The sequence below is a fragment of the Triplophysa dalaica genome, chromosome 3, assembly GCF_015846415.1.
Source record: "Triplophysa dalaica isolate WHDGS20190420 chromosome 3, ASM1584641v1, whole genome shotgun sequence".
In the NCBI taxonomy this organism is placed as follows: domain Eukaryota; kingdom Metazoa; phylum Chordata; class Actinopteri; order Cypriniformes; family Nemacheilidae; genus Triplophysa; species Triplophysa dalaica.
Genome location: NC_079544.1, coordinates 1,896,110 through 1,915,055, shown reverse-complemented (window position 1 = coordinate 1,915,055; position 18,946 = coordinate 1,896,110). Strand labels below are relative to the sequence as shown.

At 40.1% G+C, this 18,946-nt stretch overlaps 1 protein-coding gene across 2 annotated transcripts in view; it reads left to right on the top strand.

The window, feature by feature from the left end:
• Positions 1-18,946, top strand: part of tep1 (telomerase-associated protein 1) — a 28,965-nt gene that overhangs the window by 4,998 nt on the left and 5,021 nt on the right. For both annotated transcript variants that reach the window (XM_056743087.1, XM_056743088.1), the window contains exons 9-48: positions 368-525; positions 678-787; positions 873-951; positions 1,017-1,209; positions 1,827-2,052; positions 2,154-2,303; positions 4,175-4,255; positions 4,330-4,451; positions 4,539-4,610; positions 4,781-4,927; positions 5,153-5,444; positions 5,591-5,712; positions 7,518-7,631; positions 8,327-8,444; positions 8,759-8,944; positions 9,082-9,266; positions 9,366-9,507; positions 9,592-9,771; positions 9,862-9,954; positions 11,490-11,622; positions 11,821-11,980; positions 12,067-12,200; positions 12,285-12,373; positions 12,471-12,585; positions 12,669-12,713; positions 12,816-13,023; positions 13,225-13,345; positions 14,123-14,247; positions 14,342-14,441; positions 14,524-14,679; positions 14,765-14,977; positions 15,134-15,190; positions 15,275-15,413; positions 15,559-15,789; positions 16,064-16,221; positions 17,588-17,695; positions 17,810-17,914; positions 18,018-18,242; positions 18,359-18,494; positions 18,637-18,767. In XM_056743087.1, coding sequence (XP_056599065.1) covers positions 368-525; positions 678-787; positions 873-951; positions 1,017-1,209; positions 1,827-2,052; positions 2,154-2,303; positions 4,175-4,255; positions 4,330-4,451; positions 4,539-4,610; positions 4,781-4,927; positions 5,153-5,444; positions 5,591-5,712; positions 7,518-7,631; positions 8,327-8,444; positions 8,759-8,944; positions 9,082-9,266; positions 9,366-9,507; positions 9,592-9,771; positions 9,862-9,954; positions 11,490-11,622; positions 11,821-11,980; positions 12,067-12,200; positions 12,285-12,373; positions 12,471-12,585; positions 12,669-12,713; positions 12,816-13,023; positions 13,225-13,345; positions 14,123-14,247; positions 14,342-14,441; positions 14,524-14,679; positions 14,765-14,977; positions 15,134-15,190; positions 15,275-15,413; positions 15,559-15,789; positions 16,064-16,221; positions 17,588-17,695; positions 17,810-17,914; positions 18,018-18,242; positions 18,359-18,494; positions 18,637-18,767 — 5,659 coding nt within the window. The remainder of the gene's footprint in view (positions 1-367; positions 526-677; positions 788-872; positions 952-1,016; positions 1,210-1,826; positions 2,053-2,153; positions 2,304-4,174; positions 4,256-4,329; positions 4,452-4,538; positions 4,611-4,780; positions 4,928-5,152; positions 5,445-5,590; positions 5,713-7,517; positions 7,632-8,326; positions 8,445-8,758; positions 8,945-9,081; positions 9,267-9,365; positions 9,508-9,591; positions 9,772-9,861; positions 9,955-11,489; positions 11,623-11,820; positions 11,981-12,066; positions 12,201-12,284; positions 12,374-12,470; positions 12,586-12,668; positions 12,714-12,815; positions 13,024-13,224; positions 13,346-14,122; positions 14,248-14,341; positions 14,442-14,523; positions 14,680-14,764; positions 14,978-15,133; positions 15,191-15,274; positions 15,414-15,558; positions 15,790-16,063; positions 16,222-17,587; positions 17,696-17,809; positions 17,915-18,017; positions 18,243-18,358; positions 18,495-18,636; positions 18,768-18,946) is intronic.

The following is an 18,946-nucleotide window of genomic DNA, read 5'->3' as shown; positions in this document are numbered from 1 at the left end:
TTTTCTATTTAAAGTGATAGTTCACTGAAAAATTTAAATTACATCATCATTTCCTCTCCGCAGAACACAAAAGAAGATATTTTGATCAAAGTTTGTACCCGAACACATTCACTTAAATTTTACGAACACAAAACCAATGCAAGTGAATGGCTGCCAGTTACCAACATTCTTCAAAATATCTTTTGTGTTCCGCGGAATAAAGAAATGATTGCATCTGAGCAATGGTTTGAGAAATACAAATTATATTTAGTTTCCTGTTTAACTTCAAACCGTGTGTTTTTGTGTGGTCGCGAGTATAAATGGTGAAGCAGGTCACACAAGCACATTATTCTTTGTTACCAACCGTCTTCTCTGTTTTCACCTGCAGGTATCCCAGTGATGCGCAGAGTTTTTCTCGAAGTGGTCTCAGCGGTGTCTGGGATAGAGAGAGAGCCGGAGAACGCATGAAACTCAAGCAGCCCTTCACATGGGAGCGCATGCTGAGTCAAGAGGGAAACAAAGCTGCCACCTGGGAGAAGCTTATCGGTGTGAAAAAGAGACACATGACATATAAACACTCCCGCATTCAGAAATGTGTTTATGATGGAGGCTATGTTTATTCAATGTCTTCTAAGCACAGGCAAAGATCGTCCCCGTCTAGATTTAATGTTTAAGTTCATTGTTTGTTGTGACTGTAGACAGGAGATCTCTTCCTTTCATGGCGATGCTGAGAAACCTGAGGAACATGATCACTATGGGCATCAGTGAGAAACATCACAGTAAGATCCTCAGCAGGCTCACCTCAAAGGTACGTCCCCCTTCATTAAGGCTATAACTCAATGAAACACACGGACGATCATCAGGTCATTCAACAGTTTGAATTGATGTCACAGGAAGCTGTAATCCAGAGCAGACAGTTTCCCTTCCGTTTCCTGTCCGCTTATAAAGTCATTATGGAGCTCACCAAATTTGGTAAGTTAGTTAGTAAGTGCGATTTTGTTCTTGAAGATGTTTTAAAGACGTGTTTCTGTTTTGAGCGGGTGGACCTACAAAGGCCGTTCCAAAGTCCTCTGAGATCCTGCGGAGTATCCTGAAGAAACTGCCAAAGAGCAAACGCAACCAGAAGCACGACTGGAACACAACGGAGCGCAAGAGACTGAGGGTCACGATGGGTGTGCCTTTCGTCTACCGCTTATACAGCACTAAACGCAATCTTCTGAAAAAGGCAAAGTGTGTACCGAGGATTATGTTGCTTCTTTAGATGATTTTAGATTAAAACAGCAATTGTATAAATGTATCTTTTACACTTTGTAGAGTAGTATTCAGTTGTAGGTTATTTAAGGTTAAAGGGATACTTGAATGCAAATGTGACGTGTATATTAAAGGGATACTTCACCACAGAAAAGAAAATTCATTCATAATTTAATCATCTTCGAGTTGTTCCAAATCTGAATGCATTTCTTTGTTCTGATGAACACAGTGAGATATTTTGAAGAATGCTTACAACCAAACCGATCTAGACACCCATTGACTCCCATAGTAGGAAAAAACAATGGTCGTCAAAAGTGCCCCAGAACTGTTTGCCGTCCCACATTCTTCAAAATGTCTTCTTTTGTGTTCAACAGAACCATAAATGATAAAGTAATTTTTCCTACTATGGGAGTCAATGGGTGTCGAGATCTGTTTGGTTATAAGAATTCTTCCAAATATCTTTCTCTGTGTTCATCAGAACAAATACACGTATACACATTTGTAACAACTCAAGAAGTAAATGATGACAGAATGATCCTTTTTGGGGAAGTATCCCCTCACATTTGCATTGGTCTTTTTGTGTTGATCTCTTTTAGTCAGAGGCTGTACACTCAGCAGATTTTGGATCAGTACCGTGCCGCCCTGGAGAAGGCCATTCAGATCTCCTGCACGTTCAATATTCCTCCTCTCCCCGGGCACACTCTTGTCATCTGTAGTATTTCTATGTCATCTTACGCTCGAGATGGCCCGGAGGTCTCTCACGACTTCTGCATCCCTCCGGAGAACACCGATACCATAGATGAGACCAAACTCTCAGCTTCGGTCAGACACCAACTTTGTTTTTCAGCTGTCTGATGCAGTTTTGTCTTGTTATTTATTCATATATTGTAAAATATATTACTTTATTTCTCCTGCTTTAACAGAACCTGGATGCCGCTTTACTCTTGTCTATGATGATAAACCACTGCAGTGAACAAACTCAGATTATGCTGTATTTGTCCGACCTTCACGAGATAAAACTAAAGTCTTCTAACCTGCTGGATAATGTGAGACAAGCAATGAAACAAGTGGAGGTAAGAACTTGCATGGCTTCACAAACCGTGATTCTTTGACGTGATGGCGCCACTTTATGGGCAGGGGATAATGACGCAAATTGACACTTCAAGACACCTCACACCCTTCAAACCTACAAAGCTGTCACTCCGGAGGGTGTAAACCATTCTCAGGGATTAGAGCATAAGGATGAGACCTTTGTTATGGAATGCAGGGATAATTAAATCCTAAAGTGAAAACATATAAAGTACCCGCGCCACAGAAATGAGCGTGCATGTTTACGTCATCAAATTCTACGAGGGTCTGCATTCCTTGATGTAAAATTGAGATACATTTTTTTATGATATCAGTATTTAAAGGAACACTTCACCCTAAAATGAAAATTCTGCCATGATGCACCAAATCTGTTTAAATGTCTGTGTTTTGATGAACACGGACAATGATATTTGGGAGAATGTCAGGAACCAATCAGATCTCAACACCATCATTGTATTTTTTCCTACTATGGTAGTCAATTGGTCAAAAGTGAACTGTTTGCTGTCCTTCATTGTTCAAAATATCTTATTTTGCTTAAAAAAATGCTTAAGTAAGCATTCTTCCAAATATATTTCTCTGTGCTCATCAAAAGAATGAAATTTATCTTGATTTGGAACCACTCGAAGGTGAGTTAATGGTGACAGAATTTTAAACTGTCCCTTTAAATAAAAAATTGGTTTTTAAAATATCCACAGTTCCCCTTGTTCGAGTTGAGTTTGAAGTTATTACAGGTTGAGTCATAAATCAAGTCTGAAGTCTAAAAAATGCGACTCTGAAGCCCATTCCACATTGAGTCCGAAATCTCTTTACACTTAAAAATAAATATGACCTCACGTTGTATCAATCACATTTACACACTACCCTCGATGTTTTGGTTCTCTTTAAAAAAATTCGGACCATGTTCGATTTTCTGCGACTTCAAGTCTTTTGAGTGGCGTTTTTAACAATTCCGAGACACCGTACAAACGAGAGCCAAATACAAAAAAAACGCATACGAAACTTTCGGACTGTATGTGCAGATACCTTGAGTCTCCAACTTGAATGCCCATATCTGCTGTGTTAAAGTTTGCCATAAAAATGTGTTGATGCTGCAAAAAAGGAACATTACAAAAGTAATTTTGCCATTATTTATATGTAGTTCTGTCCGCTCATCAATGCTGGAGGGGTTACCATAACAGTACTGACCATTTTTTACCTTTCTTTTTTACCAATTTTAACAAACAACGTTTAGCCGATTTCGACAATGACATCAATATCTTTCACATGCTCACTTATTTGAACTTTTCATAATTAAAATTGATGACCGTTTCGATCCTATATTAAATGATCAATGCCCCAAACTAGGGATGTAACAATATTATCGATATTGTGTTCTTGCAATAGCAAAATTTTCTCAATATTGTCGTGGTCACTTGACTGTATGAAACAATAGGTCTTCCAGGCACAACATAGATGTTACCTTTGTCAAGGTCCATCTGGTGCAATTCATTTAATTTATAAAAGTGATTTTAAGGTCATTTGACCAATCTCATACTATAACTCATACCTCTTAGCAACATCTATGATTAGAGGCTAAAGAAAGAGAATGCTTATGGAACGTTTCAAGTCATCATTTGTTGCGTTACATATCGCCATAAATACCGTACCGTGGACGTTATCATTTTTTTTACGTAAAGTAAGATTTTGGAACACAAAAATATAACCCAATCTAAAACTAACGCCGATAGTTTTATGTTGGCCAGACAAATATTGGAGGCCAGTACGTCAGTGCATCTCTACATCTTTGTTGTTTTTAAAGGCATGATTTGAATAAAGTGTCTCAACCTTGTGTTTTATTTCTTTACTTTTTTCTTAGGAAATAACTGATCCCAACATTGAAGATGAAAGCATTACAGACACTAAATTCTTCTCCAAGCTAACTGAAGAGAGGACGAAGGTGTGACAGTAATGGTTGAAACCAGAAAGTTGTCAAAAAAAGTGATATCACTGAAAAATCCCCTCTCTTCACAGGTTGATCGTATAATTGTGATTGAAAATAACTGGACGGATGGATGTTTGATGACGTGTATCAATAACTATCGGCAAGATACTGCCAGCGATGCTATCGTGATAGATGTGCTAATTGGCAAAAAGTAAGTTTTACAGAATTTGTTGCAGTTCGTGGGTGTAAAAGGACAAGAAATATGCATATAAAGGGTTGTCTCAATTTTTTTTATCAGGAATCCGGAAGATAGAGCTTTAGATGACCCTAACGCTGTAGTGCTTTATGGGTTTAGCGAGCAGATCCTGAAGTAAGACATTTAGCAACCTACTGTAAGCTAAGTGATAGCCCCAGAATATATTTTGTTTTATTTTCAAGATACATGTGTTTCTGTGAAGTGCATTGATGTTTGTCAAATTTGAATCCTCATATACTGTGTCTGTGCGGAGCTGTTTGAGAAATGGGGTTTTGTGATTGTAGGTTCGTCACAGAGAGAGGCTCCTCGAGACTTCTGCAGCACGTGGAAAACATGGACAAAGTGCACAACATCCCCCCTCCACAGGGGCACAAAACTCAACCCGAGAGATCCGACGATATCGTCGCCCTGCCGCCAACACCGAAGCTGAGGTACAGCCAATAAGTTGACCCATAATCCTCTGCGGTTAAACAGAACATGCTGAATTTGGATAGCAAGTTAATTCTTGAGGTTTTGCTTCGTAAAAGTGCAGAGTTGTTTTGTATTAGTTTATCAAACTGAGCTACGCAATTTAGCTAAAAAATAACATGCGGGTGTCGTCTTGCATTCTTTGTGCCGTCACGCTCTTGTCGACGCTTCCTTTCACTCCCTGTTAGGTGGAGAGGCGTGAGGGTGTTCATCTCGTCTACATTTAGGGACATGCACGCCGAGAGAGACGTTCTAATTCGTAGCGTGTTTCCGGAGCTCAGGAGGCGTGCGGCGCCACACTGCCTCTACCTGCAGGAGGTGGAACTGCGCTGGGGTGTTACAGAAGAGGAGTCCAGCCGCGCTGTGGAGCTCTGTCTGTCTGAGGTCTGCCGTAGCCAGCTGCTGCTTGGAATTTTGGGAGAGAGATACGGCCTGGTGCCGCCCCACCCCAACCTTCCTGATCTGCCTCAGTATAACTGGGTAAACTGACTCGAACTATCCCTTTAATTGAAATATCCCTTTTGTTTTTACTATTTTAATTCTACGTACACATCTTTGTAGCTATGTTTTTTGGCTAAATTCGTAGTATTTTTATATAATCACTATCATGCGATGTGTTGTGTCAGCTGGGCTCGGCTCCATCAGGGTTATCCATCACTGAAATGGAGATTCGACTGTTTGAAGCTCTGTACCCAGACTCTGCACAGAGCCGTATGTGCTTCTACTTCAGATCACCTCATCTCAACAGGTATATATTCATCCCTCATTTGTCCACTGAATGACTTTTCAATAATGATTTTACAACAAAGGCATAGTGACTCTTGTAAATTCAGTCATGACAATTCTCGGATTGGGGTTAGCTTTGTAGTGTACGTGACATTATTAATGTGTTTGGTCTTGGAATATATGTGTTACGCTGGCGGATGTAAGATGTAAGAAATATTGCTGCTGCACATATATATTGATATGTATGAATAAAGCTTGTATAGCATTCATGAGTCACCTTGTAGCAGATCTATTCAAGTGGAGTTGGGGAAGGAGGTGGGTTTCTGCAGCGCTCTCTCTCTCAAGTCATACCAAAACATTTTGAAATGGAAATGTGATGCGATCTGGAAAACCCAACACATGGTGAAAATGTACATACTGCAGGGATATTCAAGCAATTTCCAAAAGCTTTTTTTATTTTGCTCATGCCTTGTATGTAGCAACACCTATGGCTATATGAAGTCAGCTGAGCGCTATGATTTTCAAGAACCGAATTTGGAGAAAAACGGTGTGAAGTTAGGTGATGAAAATAAAGGCACAACAGTCAAGTATCACAAGTAAAAGTCAATTTACAGTGGTGAAAGACTTACTCTATTAACAATATCATAAAAGAACATTTCCTTGTGTTGAAGTCAATAAAAATACTGCATAAAACCGTAAACGTAAACAAAAGTAAGGAAAATGATGCTGGGCACACTTAAAGAACGAGCGCTCTGTTAGGAGGACACCTGCAAACATTACGAACAACAACTAGTGAAGCAAGTTTTACATTGTTTATCATGGGCATAGTGTCTGAACTTTTGATCATCCCTTGTATGTTTACGGACCGGGGATATCTCCCGGTGCTCAAGACTGAGCTCCGCCATCTCACAATAATGTTGTATAAAAAAACGTGGCATAGTTTACACAGGACTGGCAGTAAATGTGCGTGGTTTCATTCTTCATGTCATGTGTTTTACTTTGATAGATAAACTGTCTTCGATAAGAGAGGGAAGTTAATAGTGATTTTTTGTAGATCCGCCGGTGTTGTGAGATGTGAGATGGGGGTCTAGTGGGTTAAACCACTGAACTGGTGAATCAAAAGGATTGCTGGTTCGATCCCAGCAGCCACCACCAGTGTCTTCTTGAGCAAGACACTTTACTCCATGTTGCTCCAGAGGGATTGTCCCTGAAATAAGTGCACTGTAAGTCGCTTTGGATAAAAGCGTCTGCCAAATGACTAAATGTAAATGTAAATGTTGTATAGAATTTCGAGTCCCTGTGAGATTTTGACTCCCCGACTTCTGATTGGTTCATTAACTTCGGAAGCTGGTTTGTGATTTGGTCCCTATCTCTAAAACCCGCTTCCACAACTAATCCTAACAGGGGAGTCATAATCTCACGGGGAGTCCGATTTTGAAAAAACACCAGCATGTCCATAAACATCAGCTATCCACTATAAATCATATTTATTCTATTTTGCCATGGTATTTTCAGAGACGATAGACAAGAGGTTATAGAATAATAATTTAATGAAAACCCCATTTTGGCAAAAAACTTACTTTTGATCTAGTTCCTGAAAAAGTCCCAGCGCGACTTGTTTTCCCAGTTCCCATCACAAATATGGGGAAACATATACTGAAACATATACTGACAAAGTTGGTTTTCAGTAGAGACTAGGTTTTTTCTCTAATATTAATAGCATTTTAGCATTGCTATTCAATTTCTAATTCATTCATAAAATAATTACAATTAGATGTCAAACCAGATGTTAGATGTCATGGTCTTTTTTGTTGTTTGTATGTTTAGGTCAGTGCCGGTCGCGTGGAAGACAGACTTTGTTGCTGAATCCAGCGAAGCAGAAGCTAAGATGAACAGCTTGAAAACATGGACCAGGGAAAAACATTTTAAAGTTACAGAAAAGTAAGTTCAACACACTGTAGAATTACTTTCGGCACATTATTTCATTTCAAGTTCAACTTTACTTTCCTTATGTCCTTAAAGGGCAGTTAGTTTTGCGACAAGTCACATAACAGACAACCATTAAAACATTAGTACTGGCACTTGACCTTTTACCAGAATAAAATTACCAGAATTTTTGCCGTTTTATCGGTAAGATCAGGATCGCATCACTAGATCCAAAAAACATCTCCATAATTCATTGATGTCATTAAGAGAACATTTCGCCGCCACTTGTGTGGTGTTTGACATGCTGAGAATTAGGGTGTGTTCACATATGTCATGTTTGGTGCGATTACATGTGAAACCATGGTTTTGACGACTTTAAACACTTCATGAGATCTGCATGAATTATTGTCATGGTAAAAATACTGTATTATGTGCACACATACATTGAGCATGTATAACCCAGCACACAGCTTTATTTCGGATGTCCAGTAAGTTCTGTATCAAAACATACATCATACACGCTATCGCGTCTGTATACTTGTGCTGTTAGGTTCGATATCTTTAGGTTTGCTGTTAAAATGCCACTGTGAATGCCAAACAAGCCGGTACTAAATGTGAACACACCCTTAAATTTCATTGAAAAATAAATGGCTTTTTTTTTGGGGGGGGGCTAATTTTGAATAGGGCTAATGTATCTGTTTTTCTCATAGCTATCCCTGTGAGTGGGGTGGAGTGGTGGATGGAAAGCCCTATGTCAAGGGTCTGGAGGAGTTTGCAAAGGCGGCGCTGGAGGATATCTGGGAGGCCTTACAGAAGCTCTTTGTTGAGGTTTGATTCTCAGAGAACACACAGACTTATAAAAATGGTGTAGCTTAAATGTCATTCAAAGTGTAAGTGTAAGTAAACAGTTTTAGTAACTTTTGTTGTTTTGTTAAAGAATTGACAACGTTCAAGGTTTAATTGAAACATTTTAGCTCTTCTCTACATATCTGAGTGTTTTTTATTGCAATATGCGACTGCGATATATTGTTATGCCACTAAAGTAAAGTAAAGTAATGATGTTTTATTATTTAATTTTAAACATTTTTAGCATCAAGGTTTTGTAGGTATTATATGTGTATTTATTTTCACTTTTATTACAGGAGACAGAAGAAGATTTCACCTCTGAGATTAAAGAACAGGAAGTGCATCAGGATTCCCAACAGCGACAGTTTCACGGCAGAGCAAAACACATTTCTATGGGGATTGAGAAAGTTCAGGAAAGTCAACAAAAAGGAGGAATTCTGCTGGTGGAAGGAAATCCTGGAGAAGGCAAAACTGTATTCATGGTGACCTTCTTTTCAAACACATACGTTGTTTAAATTACATCATGTATTATTGCCCAATTTAAGATATATAAGCAGCAGATCATTACGTTTTGTTAAATAAATTAAAATTAAATGTATCTCTTTATCTTGATCTGTAGGCTGCCCTGGCCCAGACGCTCAAAACCTCAGGCAAAAACAAGAAAAACCCAGTCTGTGATGTCATTTCCTATTCTACGGACGCTAGCCAATCAGCGTGCAGCGTTGAGCAGCTTCTTCGATGTCTGGTCCAGTGGCTGAGATTGAGGAAAAATGAGGCAGAGTTGACTCAAAACACTTCTTACAAGTAAAAAAGATAATATAGAGTGTTCATTTTATCAATCTGTGTAATCTACATCACATATTGCAATATTATTTGCTTTTAAATGATTTTCGTGCATCACAGAGACTTGCTGTCGGAGTTCAACATGCTGTTGAATGACTTGAAGAAGGAAAAGCCGATGGCCTTGCTTGTTGACGGTGCCGACCGCATACAAGATGGTCGAGGTCAAAAGGTGTCTGAATGGATCCCACAACATCTCCCAAAAGTGAGAGAGAGAGAGAGAGAGGACACACTTACATTAACTGAGACACTAGATGTTTTATTTACCCATCTCATTCTCTCCTAACAGGGCGTCTGTCTGGTTCTGAGCGTGACATCAGAATCATCACTTCAGAGCAGTGTTTGTAAAAGAAAAGATGCCGGATCGTTTCCGCTTGGACAGTTATCTTTAACAGACAGGAAGGAGATTGTACAGAAGCAACTGGTTGTGTTTGGAAAGAAGCTGAGCGATTCTGCTTTCAATAACCAGGTAAACCTTCTTTGTGCATTCTTTGAAGTCGCACAAATTGAATTCTTCATTTATGATTCGATGAAGATGTATTGTTGTGTTCACCTGTAGCTTCAGACGCTGCTGATGAAGAAAGGTTCTGTGAGTCCACTGTATCTCCATCTGGCCTGCGAGGAGCTGAGGAACTACGCCTCCTTTGAGAAGGTTCAATATCACTCTAATGAGATTCTGTTGTTTTAACTTCTCTTAGACGTTAGAGAGGAATGACCGTTGTGTTGGGGTGAGCAGATAATTCCAAATAAACACATTTTCACATTTGTTTTCAGATTAACTTTCCCCACCATCCTTTTTTTTAAATGTTGCCAGCCAGCGCCAGTGTTTTTCAACATTTACACTAAACTTTTAAGTATATTTTCTTAACAAATAATATGTTCAATGACAGAACAGAGTCTCTGCTTTTAAACGAAAGAAACCGTATTCTTCTATCTTCATTAGTTCTTTTTATCACTCCTTAGATGTGGGTATGTCTCTTAAAAAAATGCATCACTTTGAACAGCTGAGGTTATAAAAGATTTTTGTCAAAGATTCCACTCCGATCAGACTCAGAAAATGATTAAAAAACGATAGGTTCAGAGATTCTGTACTTTTCCCAAATGTGTGTGACAGCGCCACCTGCTGTACTACAGTACAAACACTGTTTGCCATAATAACTCATCTTTTGCGGGGAACTGTTGATTTTTAATATGAGATAACTCGTCAATGGCGGGGAAAGAGTTCGTGTTCAACAGGTCTTACAGTAGGAGTTATAGTGACGTTGTTTTGGATAGCGTCTACCAAATGCATTCATGTAGAAGTTATCTAAATAGTGTCAAGAGTGTGTTTGGGGAAGGTATGTCATTATGTTTATGATGTGCTCAACAATTGGTGTGCATGTTGCGATTTTTTTCAAAAAAAGCAATTTTGAAATTGCTCATCTTTGATCAATTTTATCTGAATTCTACAAACACTGTTGTATTCCTGGTTCTATGAAGTCCCTCCTTCCGAAACACTCTGATTGGTCAATCTGACCCAGTCTGTTATGGTTGGTCCACGCTTAGAAAGTGTGTTGAAATGTCCCAGAGCAATTGAGAGTCCCTAAAACTGAAGTTAAAAATGTTTGTGTCATTCATGGAGCCTTAAGATAGTTCCAGGAAGTGATGTGTTTTCTTAAAACGTTTCTTTCATTTTCGTATTATTTAAATGACTTGTGTCTTTAAATGGGCTAAAAGTATGTCACAATCGGGGTTTTTTTTTTGCTGCTGCTCCGTGTAGTATTAGTAACTTCTGGGAACTATTGAGAGGCTCCATGAACTCCCATTGTTGAGAAAGAACTATTCCATTGGAGTCAACAGAGATTGACGCATCTCTCTCTCTCTTTTGCTCTCTCTCTCTCTCTCTCAATGGCTCTGAGAATTGCCCACCCATTACCCTATCCTTATTTCAGGGGGCAGGGCCATGTACATTTCGGGTTCGTGATGTCACTAACACGGGAAGAAGCTCGTTGTAGTCCCAATGAGTGATTCATTGTAGTCCTTAAAAAATTCTGTTAAAGAAATGATCTCTCTTTTCTATGAACTTTGCGCATTGCGGATTTGGAGATAGAAACATTTCACGGGTCTAAAATGGAAAACTGTAAATACTTTAATTTGATTAACTATTCAAATAAAACTAATTAACTAAAGATGTATTGTGTTGTGTAGATGAAGGACAGCCTGCAGTCTCTTCCTCAGTCTCTGTGTGAGTTGGTTCAGAGATCTCTGGTGAGGATGGAGAGTCAGTATGGAGCAGCGGGACTGGGATGGGCTTTAGCTACACTGGTCATCAGCTCCACCGGTATGTGACCTACAACACAGCCATAGACGTGTTCACTTTTATATGTGTTACAATGATGATATCTAATTCAAATCTTACTTTGGTGTTGAATAATAAATGAATTTATGTGGCACTCCACGGTGCTGTAGAGATTGCCATTCATATTAGCATGGTTTTCATTACTACAAAAGTGAAGGTTGTTGTGTTTTGTTTTGTTAGGGTTGCGGGAGACTGATCTTTACTCTGTATTGAACACGTGCAATGATTTAAACTCCAGAGGTGGGCGAGTGTCATGGCCGGAAACTTTACATATTGCTAAACATCCCGAGACTCGTGTTCCCATGGCGACATTCTCTCAAATAGTGCGATTTCTGCACAGGTACAGCACATTATAATATTAAAAGAGTGACTCTGTAATATCATGTGTATTAAAAGAACTACTGTTTTGTTAATCTTGCACTGCAGTCTGATCGGCCCGTCTCATGGTCAGGGGTCCGATGATATTATGACTTTGACTCATCCGGAGGTGAGGTCGGCCTTTCAACAGCTCTATCTCTCCACTGAGGAGGACAAGACCAGAACACATCTGATAATCGCAGGTAAAACATCATCACTGGACATTATACTTGTACAGTGCTTCTTAATAAAGATATTTTAAATATATGATGTTTGTTTTTTGTCAGCTCACTTGTGGGTGAGGTCAAACCCTCAGGGGAAGGACACATTTCTTCACTCTGATCCTGATTCACTGTCCTGTCTGCCGGCTCATCTGGTCAGTGTGTCTCTTCACTCTTTCCATTTTTCAGTCTCTGAGTCCTCTATGTGAGACTTATATAATGTTCGTCCATGTGTTTTCTCTCATTGCACAGATGAACTGTCATCAATGGGAGCCTCTGCGTTTCCTGCTGTCCAGTTACTACTTCCTGTACGCTAACGTGCGGCACGGACGTCTTCATCAGCTCTTGGAGACCTACATCATGTTCGGTAAGAAATCTGTTAGTCGCTTTATACGTCTTTCAGTTTTCACAGGTTCTCACGTTGTTCATTTTTTTTCTTCAACCTTTTAGCCGACAAAGTTGCGTCCCGTCCGCTTCAATCCACAAGTGCAGCAGGTATTGTGTGTTTACTCTCATTGTGTGCGGATGATCGATTTATTGAAATCTCACGTCACAATCAAGTCCAGCGTTTCTTCACTCTTGTTTTTGTTGTTTCAGACAACATGAAGGATCTTGAAGACTGTCTCGGGTTTCTGAAGCGTCACAGTCCTCTTCTCTCTCAATGGCCGGCTCTGTTTGTACAGACGGCTCTCAATGAACCACACGACAGCTCTGCTCATTCATGGGCTGAAAATATGACGAGAAAGGGAGGTGTGCATGCTGTTGAGTGGCTGAACAACACACTAGAAGTACTAAAAGAAGAGAGGTATTCATATTAAACCTGATTAATAGGATTTTAATGTTATTGTAACACATACTGTAATATTCAGAGTTTTCCATTCTGTTTACATAAACTGATTTTACTGTATACAATATTTTTTGTTTTATGAAAAGGTGTTTGTGTAGTTTAGGCTATTGGTCTAGTTGTGTTCAAAAGTTGTCAATCTGTTTGCTATCTTTTGCTCAGCGAGCTGGTTTCCACCTTCCAGTCTGAGCCCAGTTGTGTGGTGTTGAGTCCGGGTGGAAAGCTTGTGGCAGTGGGTACTGAAGAGGGGACTCTTCACTTTCTTCACACAGAGACTGGCCAGGTAACAAAGGATCTTAACTTAAGGGTGCTTTCACATTACGCTTCCAAAACCGCACAGGAAGTAACCATGAGCCGTGTTAGCCGTGAAGTTCCGGTGAAGAACAAGGGGATTTTTAGCACCGAAAATTACAATAACTCTGCTACTAGATTTACTCATGCTGTGATCATCTGTTCCTTCATCTTTGCGGAGCTTTTCTATGATGTTCTGTTAAAGCTGCGCTAAAAAGCCATTGGATAATCAATGAACAAAGGCCCACCTATCGATATAAGCAATGTATTTTCAAATTGTTATTTGTCCAGTATACCAATCACCCACCAAAACTTCACGCCTTCTGCAAAATATGTTTTATTTAAACATAAATCAGTAAATTAACCTCAGTCAACGTATACAGAACATTGGGTAAAATTGCATAGTCATGCTGTCGGTGGCTGACCCGATTTGCAGGAACGGCAAAATGATTAAGGAGTGGCGGGCCTGTCCGTCACTTCTTAGGCTAATGTACATAGCGGAAACCTTGATCCTCAGTTTTACCGATGTTTATCGCCTTTCGAAGGGACAGTGAGTGGGACGGCACGGGTCTCCCCTTGTCTGCGTGCCTGGTCCCGACATGCCTACATTGCCACGCGTCGGCATTAAAAATAACGAACTTGAATGTTCAAAGTACAGAACGCAAAATGTGAATAGCCTCTAACTGAGCTATATGTTTCTTTTATTTTATACAATGACATTATAAAATCATTCACGAATGACTTCTTTTGATGTTTATTTTGTAAACAGGAAGTGATGTCATTGGTAAGCTGTTGCGATGGCATCTCTGGATGCGTTTTCCTGAATGAGAGACTTCTCGGAACTACTTCATTTGACGGGCAGGTGGAAGTGTGGGATGTTGAGAGTGGTTGCAGGTAAGGAATACATTCACTTTTTTATAATTCACTTGAATCAAAATGTTTATTTTGAGATGACTAACCTCTGAAAATCTTGCGATGTCACTTTAAGAACCACCCGCATGAGCGCCCACTCCAACAGGATCACAGGATGTGACGTCAGTCCGGACAGAAAACACTTTGTTACCGTCTCAATAGATTTAAACGTCAAGGTAAGTAGCCCATTTAAAATCCGATGGACGTGTTAAACTGTATCGTTATTGTAATATTCATTATTGATGTGGTCACATTCAGGTGTGGTCAGCGCAGAAGAATAAAGAGGTGGCGTCTCTCGTGAATCCCTCTCCTCTGAACTGTGTGAACTTTGACCCTGAGGGTCTGCTGTTGGCCGTGGGCTCCTGGGACGGATCTGTTTGTGTGTGGCGCTGGCTAGAGAATCAAAACATTACGGTAGGGAAGATCTGAACGTATGCCATCACGCCTAATATAGCAAATGTAATGTTTTTGACTTTCCATCTCTCTTTCTGATTCTCAGACTTTGTTGGGTCATGAGAGTTCTGTGCGCAGTCTGTCTTTCTCTCCCGGCTCCTCTTTGCTGTGTTCAGGATGTTTGCTTGGAGAAGTGCGGCTGTGGTCGGTTTCAGCAGCTACATGTTTGGGTAGTTATCATGCTCACCGCGGCTCCACCGAGTCCCTGATTTTCATACAGGGAGGAACACTACTGCTGAGCGCTGGATACGACCGTGTGGTGAGGATTAGAATCCCTCAATAAACCTTGCTCGCTGTACATTCGCATATTTTTTTATTCTATAAAAATGTGCCAATTCCTGCAGCCATATCACCTCATTCTCGCCCACAGATCATCTGTATGAATATTAAATGTAAGAATATTTGTATTGTGTAGGTTAAGGTATGGTCAGCGGGGTTTGGACGTTGTGTCACTGTGCTGGGAGAGGAAAAGGTACTTCATATTTTGATATTAGAATTGATAGATATTCTGAATTATTTCGTCCGAAAAGCATGATGGTTTCTCCATAACTTTCAGAAACTGGCAATACAGCAGCAAAAGCACTCCAGACATGCAGATGAAGTGGAAGTTAACGCCCTTTGTGTGGCTGTAACCGGTCAGTACGCAGCTGTGGGATATCACGGAGAGGGCATCAAACTCTACAACTCTGAGTCAGGTACACCAACTTCACATAGTTCTCATCATAGAAGGCAAATTCAGCTCAAGACAATCTTGGTTTAAAAAAAACTGTAATCGTCTGTTATGGAGAACATTCTGAGTGACCAGAAGGTGATTTAGGATTGTGCTTGTATGTGTTGTAGGACTGAAGGTGTGGCATACTGAGAGGCTTCAGGTGTCCACGCTCTGCCTGATGTGGATGAAGGCTGAAGATGATGAAATGCTGCTGTCTGGAGGCTCAGACAACCGTCTCCGAGTCTGGGAAAGGCAAAGAGAAAATGCAGAAAGCCTTGTGCTGATAGGATCCTTTGGAGTGCAGAAGGGACCCATCCTCGCCCTGGCTCAAAACACTACTCATGTTGCATCTGCGTCCGGTCAGTCGACAGTGTTTATACTTACTTGGTATTCCTTTGTTCTTAGAAAAAGAATCTAAACCATGTGCTTTTAAAAGAAAATTGTATGTTTGTCACATCTTTGCTAAACTGAAGTTGGTGTGGTCTAAAGTTTGCCATATTACAGTATACAGTATGACGCCACTAATGGTTGGTTTATCGAAGTTTGATTTTGATACCATGTATAAACATAATTCCATCCTCTGTAACCCCCTTGTTTAATGATCTTAATTTTGAAGGTACAATTTTGTTTTAGATGACTTCACGATTGCTTTGTGGTTGAAGAGTGAACTGACCTCTAAACCATGGGTTGACCCTACTGCGGTGTGTATTCTGAGAGGTCACAATGGAGGGGTCACATGCCTCGCCTTCAGACCTGATGGAGAGGAACTTCTCTCAGGAGGCAAAGATCAGGTACCTAGACATGCCAAATTTACTTTTGGTGGAAAGATGAAGAGAGACCAAAAAAAAACACAGAAAGAGGCAGAATACAGTACACTAGTGAAGCAAAATGACATTTACATTTATTCATTTGTCAGACCCTTTTATGCAAAGCGACTTACAAGTATGGTGCAGTGGGCAGCTATCACTGCAGAGCAAACAGGAGTAAGGTACCTTGCTCAAGGGCACTTCAGTCATTTCCTGGTGGCACTGAGAACTGAACCAGTGACCTTCTGGCTACGAGTCCAACTCTTTAACCACTAGCCCACAACTGACCACTACTTGAAATTAAGCAATGTTAATGGAATTTAGCAAACCATAAACGAATCTAAGACAATAGCTCTTATTAAGTAGGGTAGGAGCTAGACAGTTTGAGGCATTATAAGTAATTAGCAACACTTAAAAGTTTATATGATATTTTATGGGTAGCCAGTGTAGCGATGATAATTTGGGGTTATTTGTCCCGATTTTTTTTATTTTGTAAGCACTCTAGCAGCTGCCTTTTGAACCAACTTTTTTTTTATGATACAGGTCAAGCACTAAGTAGTGCATTTAAATAGTCGAGTCTTGAGGTCATAAATCCATGGATTTACTTTTCTGCATCAGCAACACATAGAATATTTCATAGTTCGCCTATATTTCTAGTCACATTTGAGATATGACTTTTAAATTACAGATTGTATCTAATATAAATTTTAGGTCTTCAACAGTATTTGCTAGGGTAACAATGCTGCCTTCTATTTGCAAGTTATGATCCGAAATATTCTGTTTACGGTTTGGTCCAAACCCTCTAAACAGTAATAGTTCTATTTAATGGAAAATAAAAGGAAACTATTTGTCATCCAATGTTTTGTGTCCTGGATGCACTCTGCTAATTTGGATAGTTGTTAGGTTACATGTGGTCTGGATGATATATATTACAGAGTATCATCAGCATAGCAGTGGAAACTGATTCCATGTTTTCTAATAGTGTTGGGGAGCATGTATAAAGAGAATAGCAAAGGCCCTAAACCCGATCCTTGAGGCAATCCATAACTTACTTGCGATAGATTCAATGATTCCCTATTTAAATACACATATTAATATCTGTCAGATAAGTAAGACCTGACCCATTGTAATCCCAGTCCTTGATTATTGGTCTGATTTAATTATGTTAGCTATCTGTAGCATTGCTTACAATAGTGGCTGTACAGGTTAAAGTCCTTCATTAAACTGAAAAGACCCAATCACCTTCCAGCTGTAGGAGCAGGAAATAGCTGCTAGGAGACTAATGTGAAATTGAATTTAATGACAACATTATATCTCTCAAAATTATATATATTTATATCTGTCAATGTAGGCTTTGATGATATGGAAGGTAAACTCCTCTACTCAAGTTCTCAAGAAGTCTATTCCCCATTGCCATGGAGACTGGATTACAGGATGTGCCTGGACCTCACAAGCTGTGGTGAGAAAAACAAAGTGCCAAAACCAAAACCAATAACGTCTATGATGGTTTAGCTGTAACCGTATGCATGTATGTGATTGACAGAATGTATTAAGATTCTCTCTCTCTCCTCAGATAAGCTGCTCTAGTGACTGCAAACTGTGTGTATGGGATATCCAGGCAGGAAGTTTGATAAGAAACATCGTGTGTAGTTCTCCTCTTAGCACACTGTGCTGCTGGGTGAGCCATTGAGAAAGCGCGATCCACACGCATAACCTTTAAACAGTATATCAAAAATGTCCCTTCAGAAAGTGTGATTTATTAATTCAGTGAATGTTTTTAGGAAGATTATGTGATGGCCGGGTCTGCAGACGGACTGCTAATGGTGTGGAAGTGGAATTCCGGCATCGAGGTCACCAGGATCCAGGCACACAGGTCACGGGTCCATCACTGCACTGTTGTCATCCAGCCAGCTACAACAAATATGGAAGAGACACTGAAAGCAGAGGACTTATTGGTGGCCACAGCATCAGAAGATGGAACCTGTAAACTCTGGCACCCACTGCAGGTGACCCACACTGCCTTGTCGACACTTGTTGCTTTTATATTATAAAAGCAAACATCATTATTTATTATTAGATTCATTATTATTGAGAGGAAGTTCTGAAAGCGTCTGTTTTATAGGTGCAGCATCACGGCAGTCTACATGGCCACAGCGCCGAGGTTCAGGGCGTCGTGTGCAAACAGGCGGGACAGCCGGAGTTTCTCACCGTCTCTAGAGATCGATCACTCAGGTCGTGGAGTGTCACCACAGCAATGGGTACTGCAATGTTTCCTGAAGTGATGCAAACCAATGTCACATTGCAGTTATTTGTTCGGGAAATGCAGTTGTCCAAATACAACTTTTGTTTGATATTAAACATGATAATATAATGGCACGACGTTCTTATACAACCACACAGATTCTCCGCTTTCACAGAAGGGCAGTGTCAGAGCAATGTGCTTCCTGGATAAAGATGAACTGCTGGTGTGTGGTTATGACTCGGGCAGATTGGAGATGTGGCATCAGAATTCAATGGTTTACTGGAAGAAGGTAATTAAACATCAGAACCAGACCTCATGTGTGGGACAGACACAGTTAGTAACAGGTCTTTTCAGATGACTTTTCTATGATCTTTCGAGCTATAAAGTGCGTTCACACTAGGAATGAACTGTAGTTATAACTTAACCTGCTGGAACAAGTGACCTCATCAATATCATTCCTCTGCCATT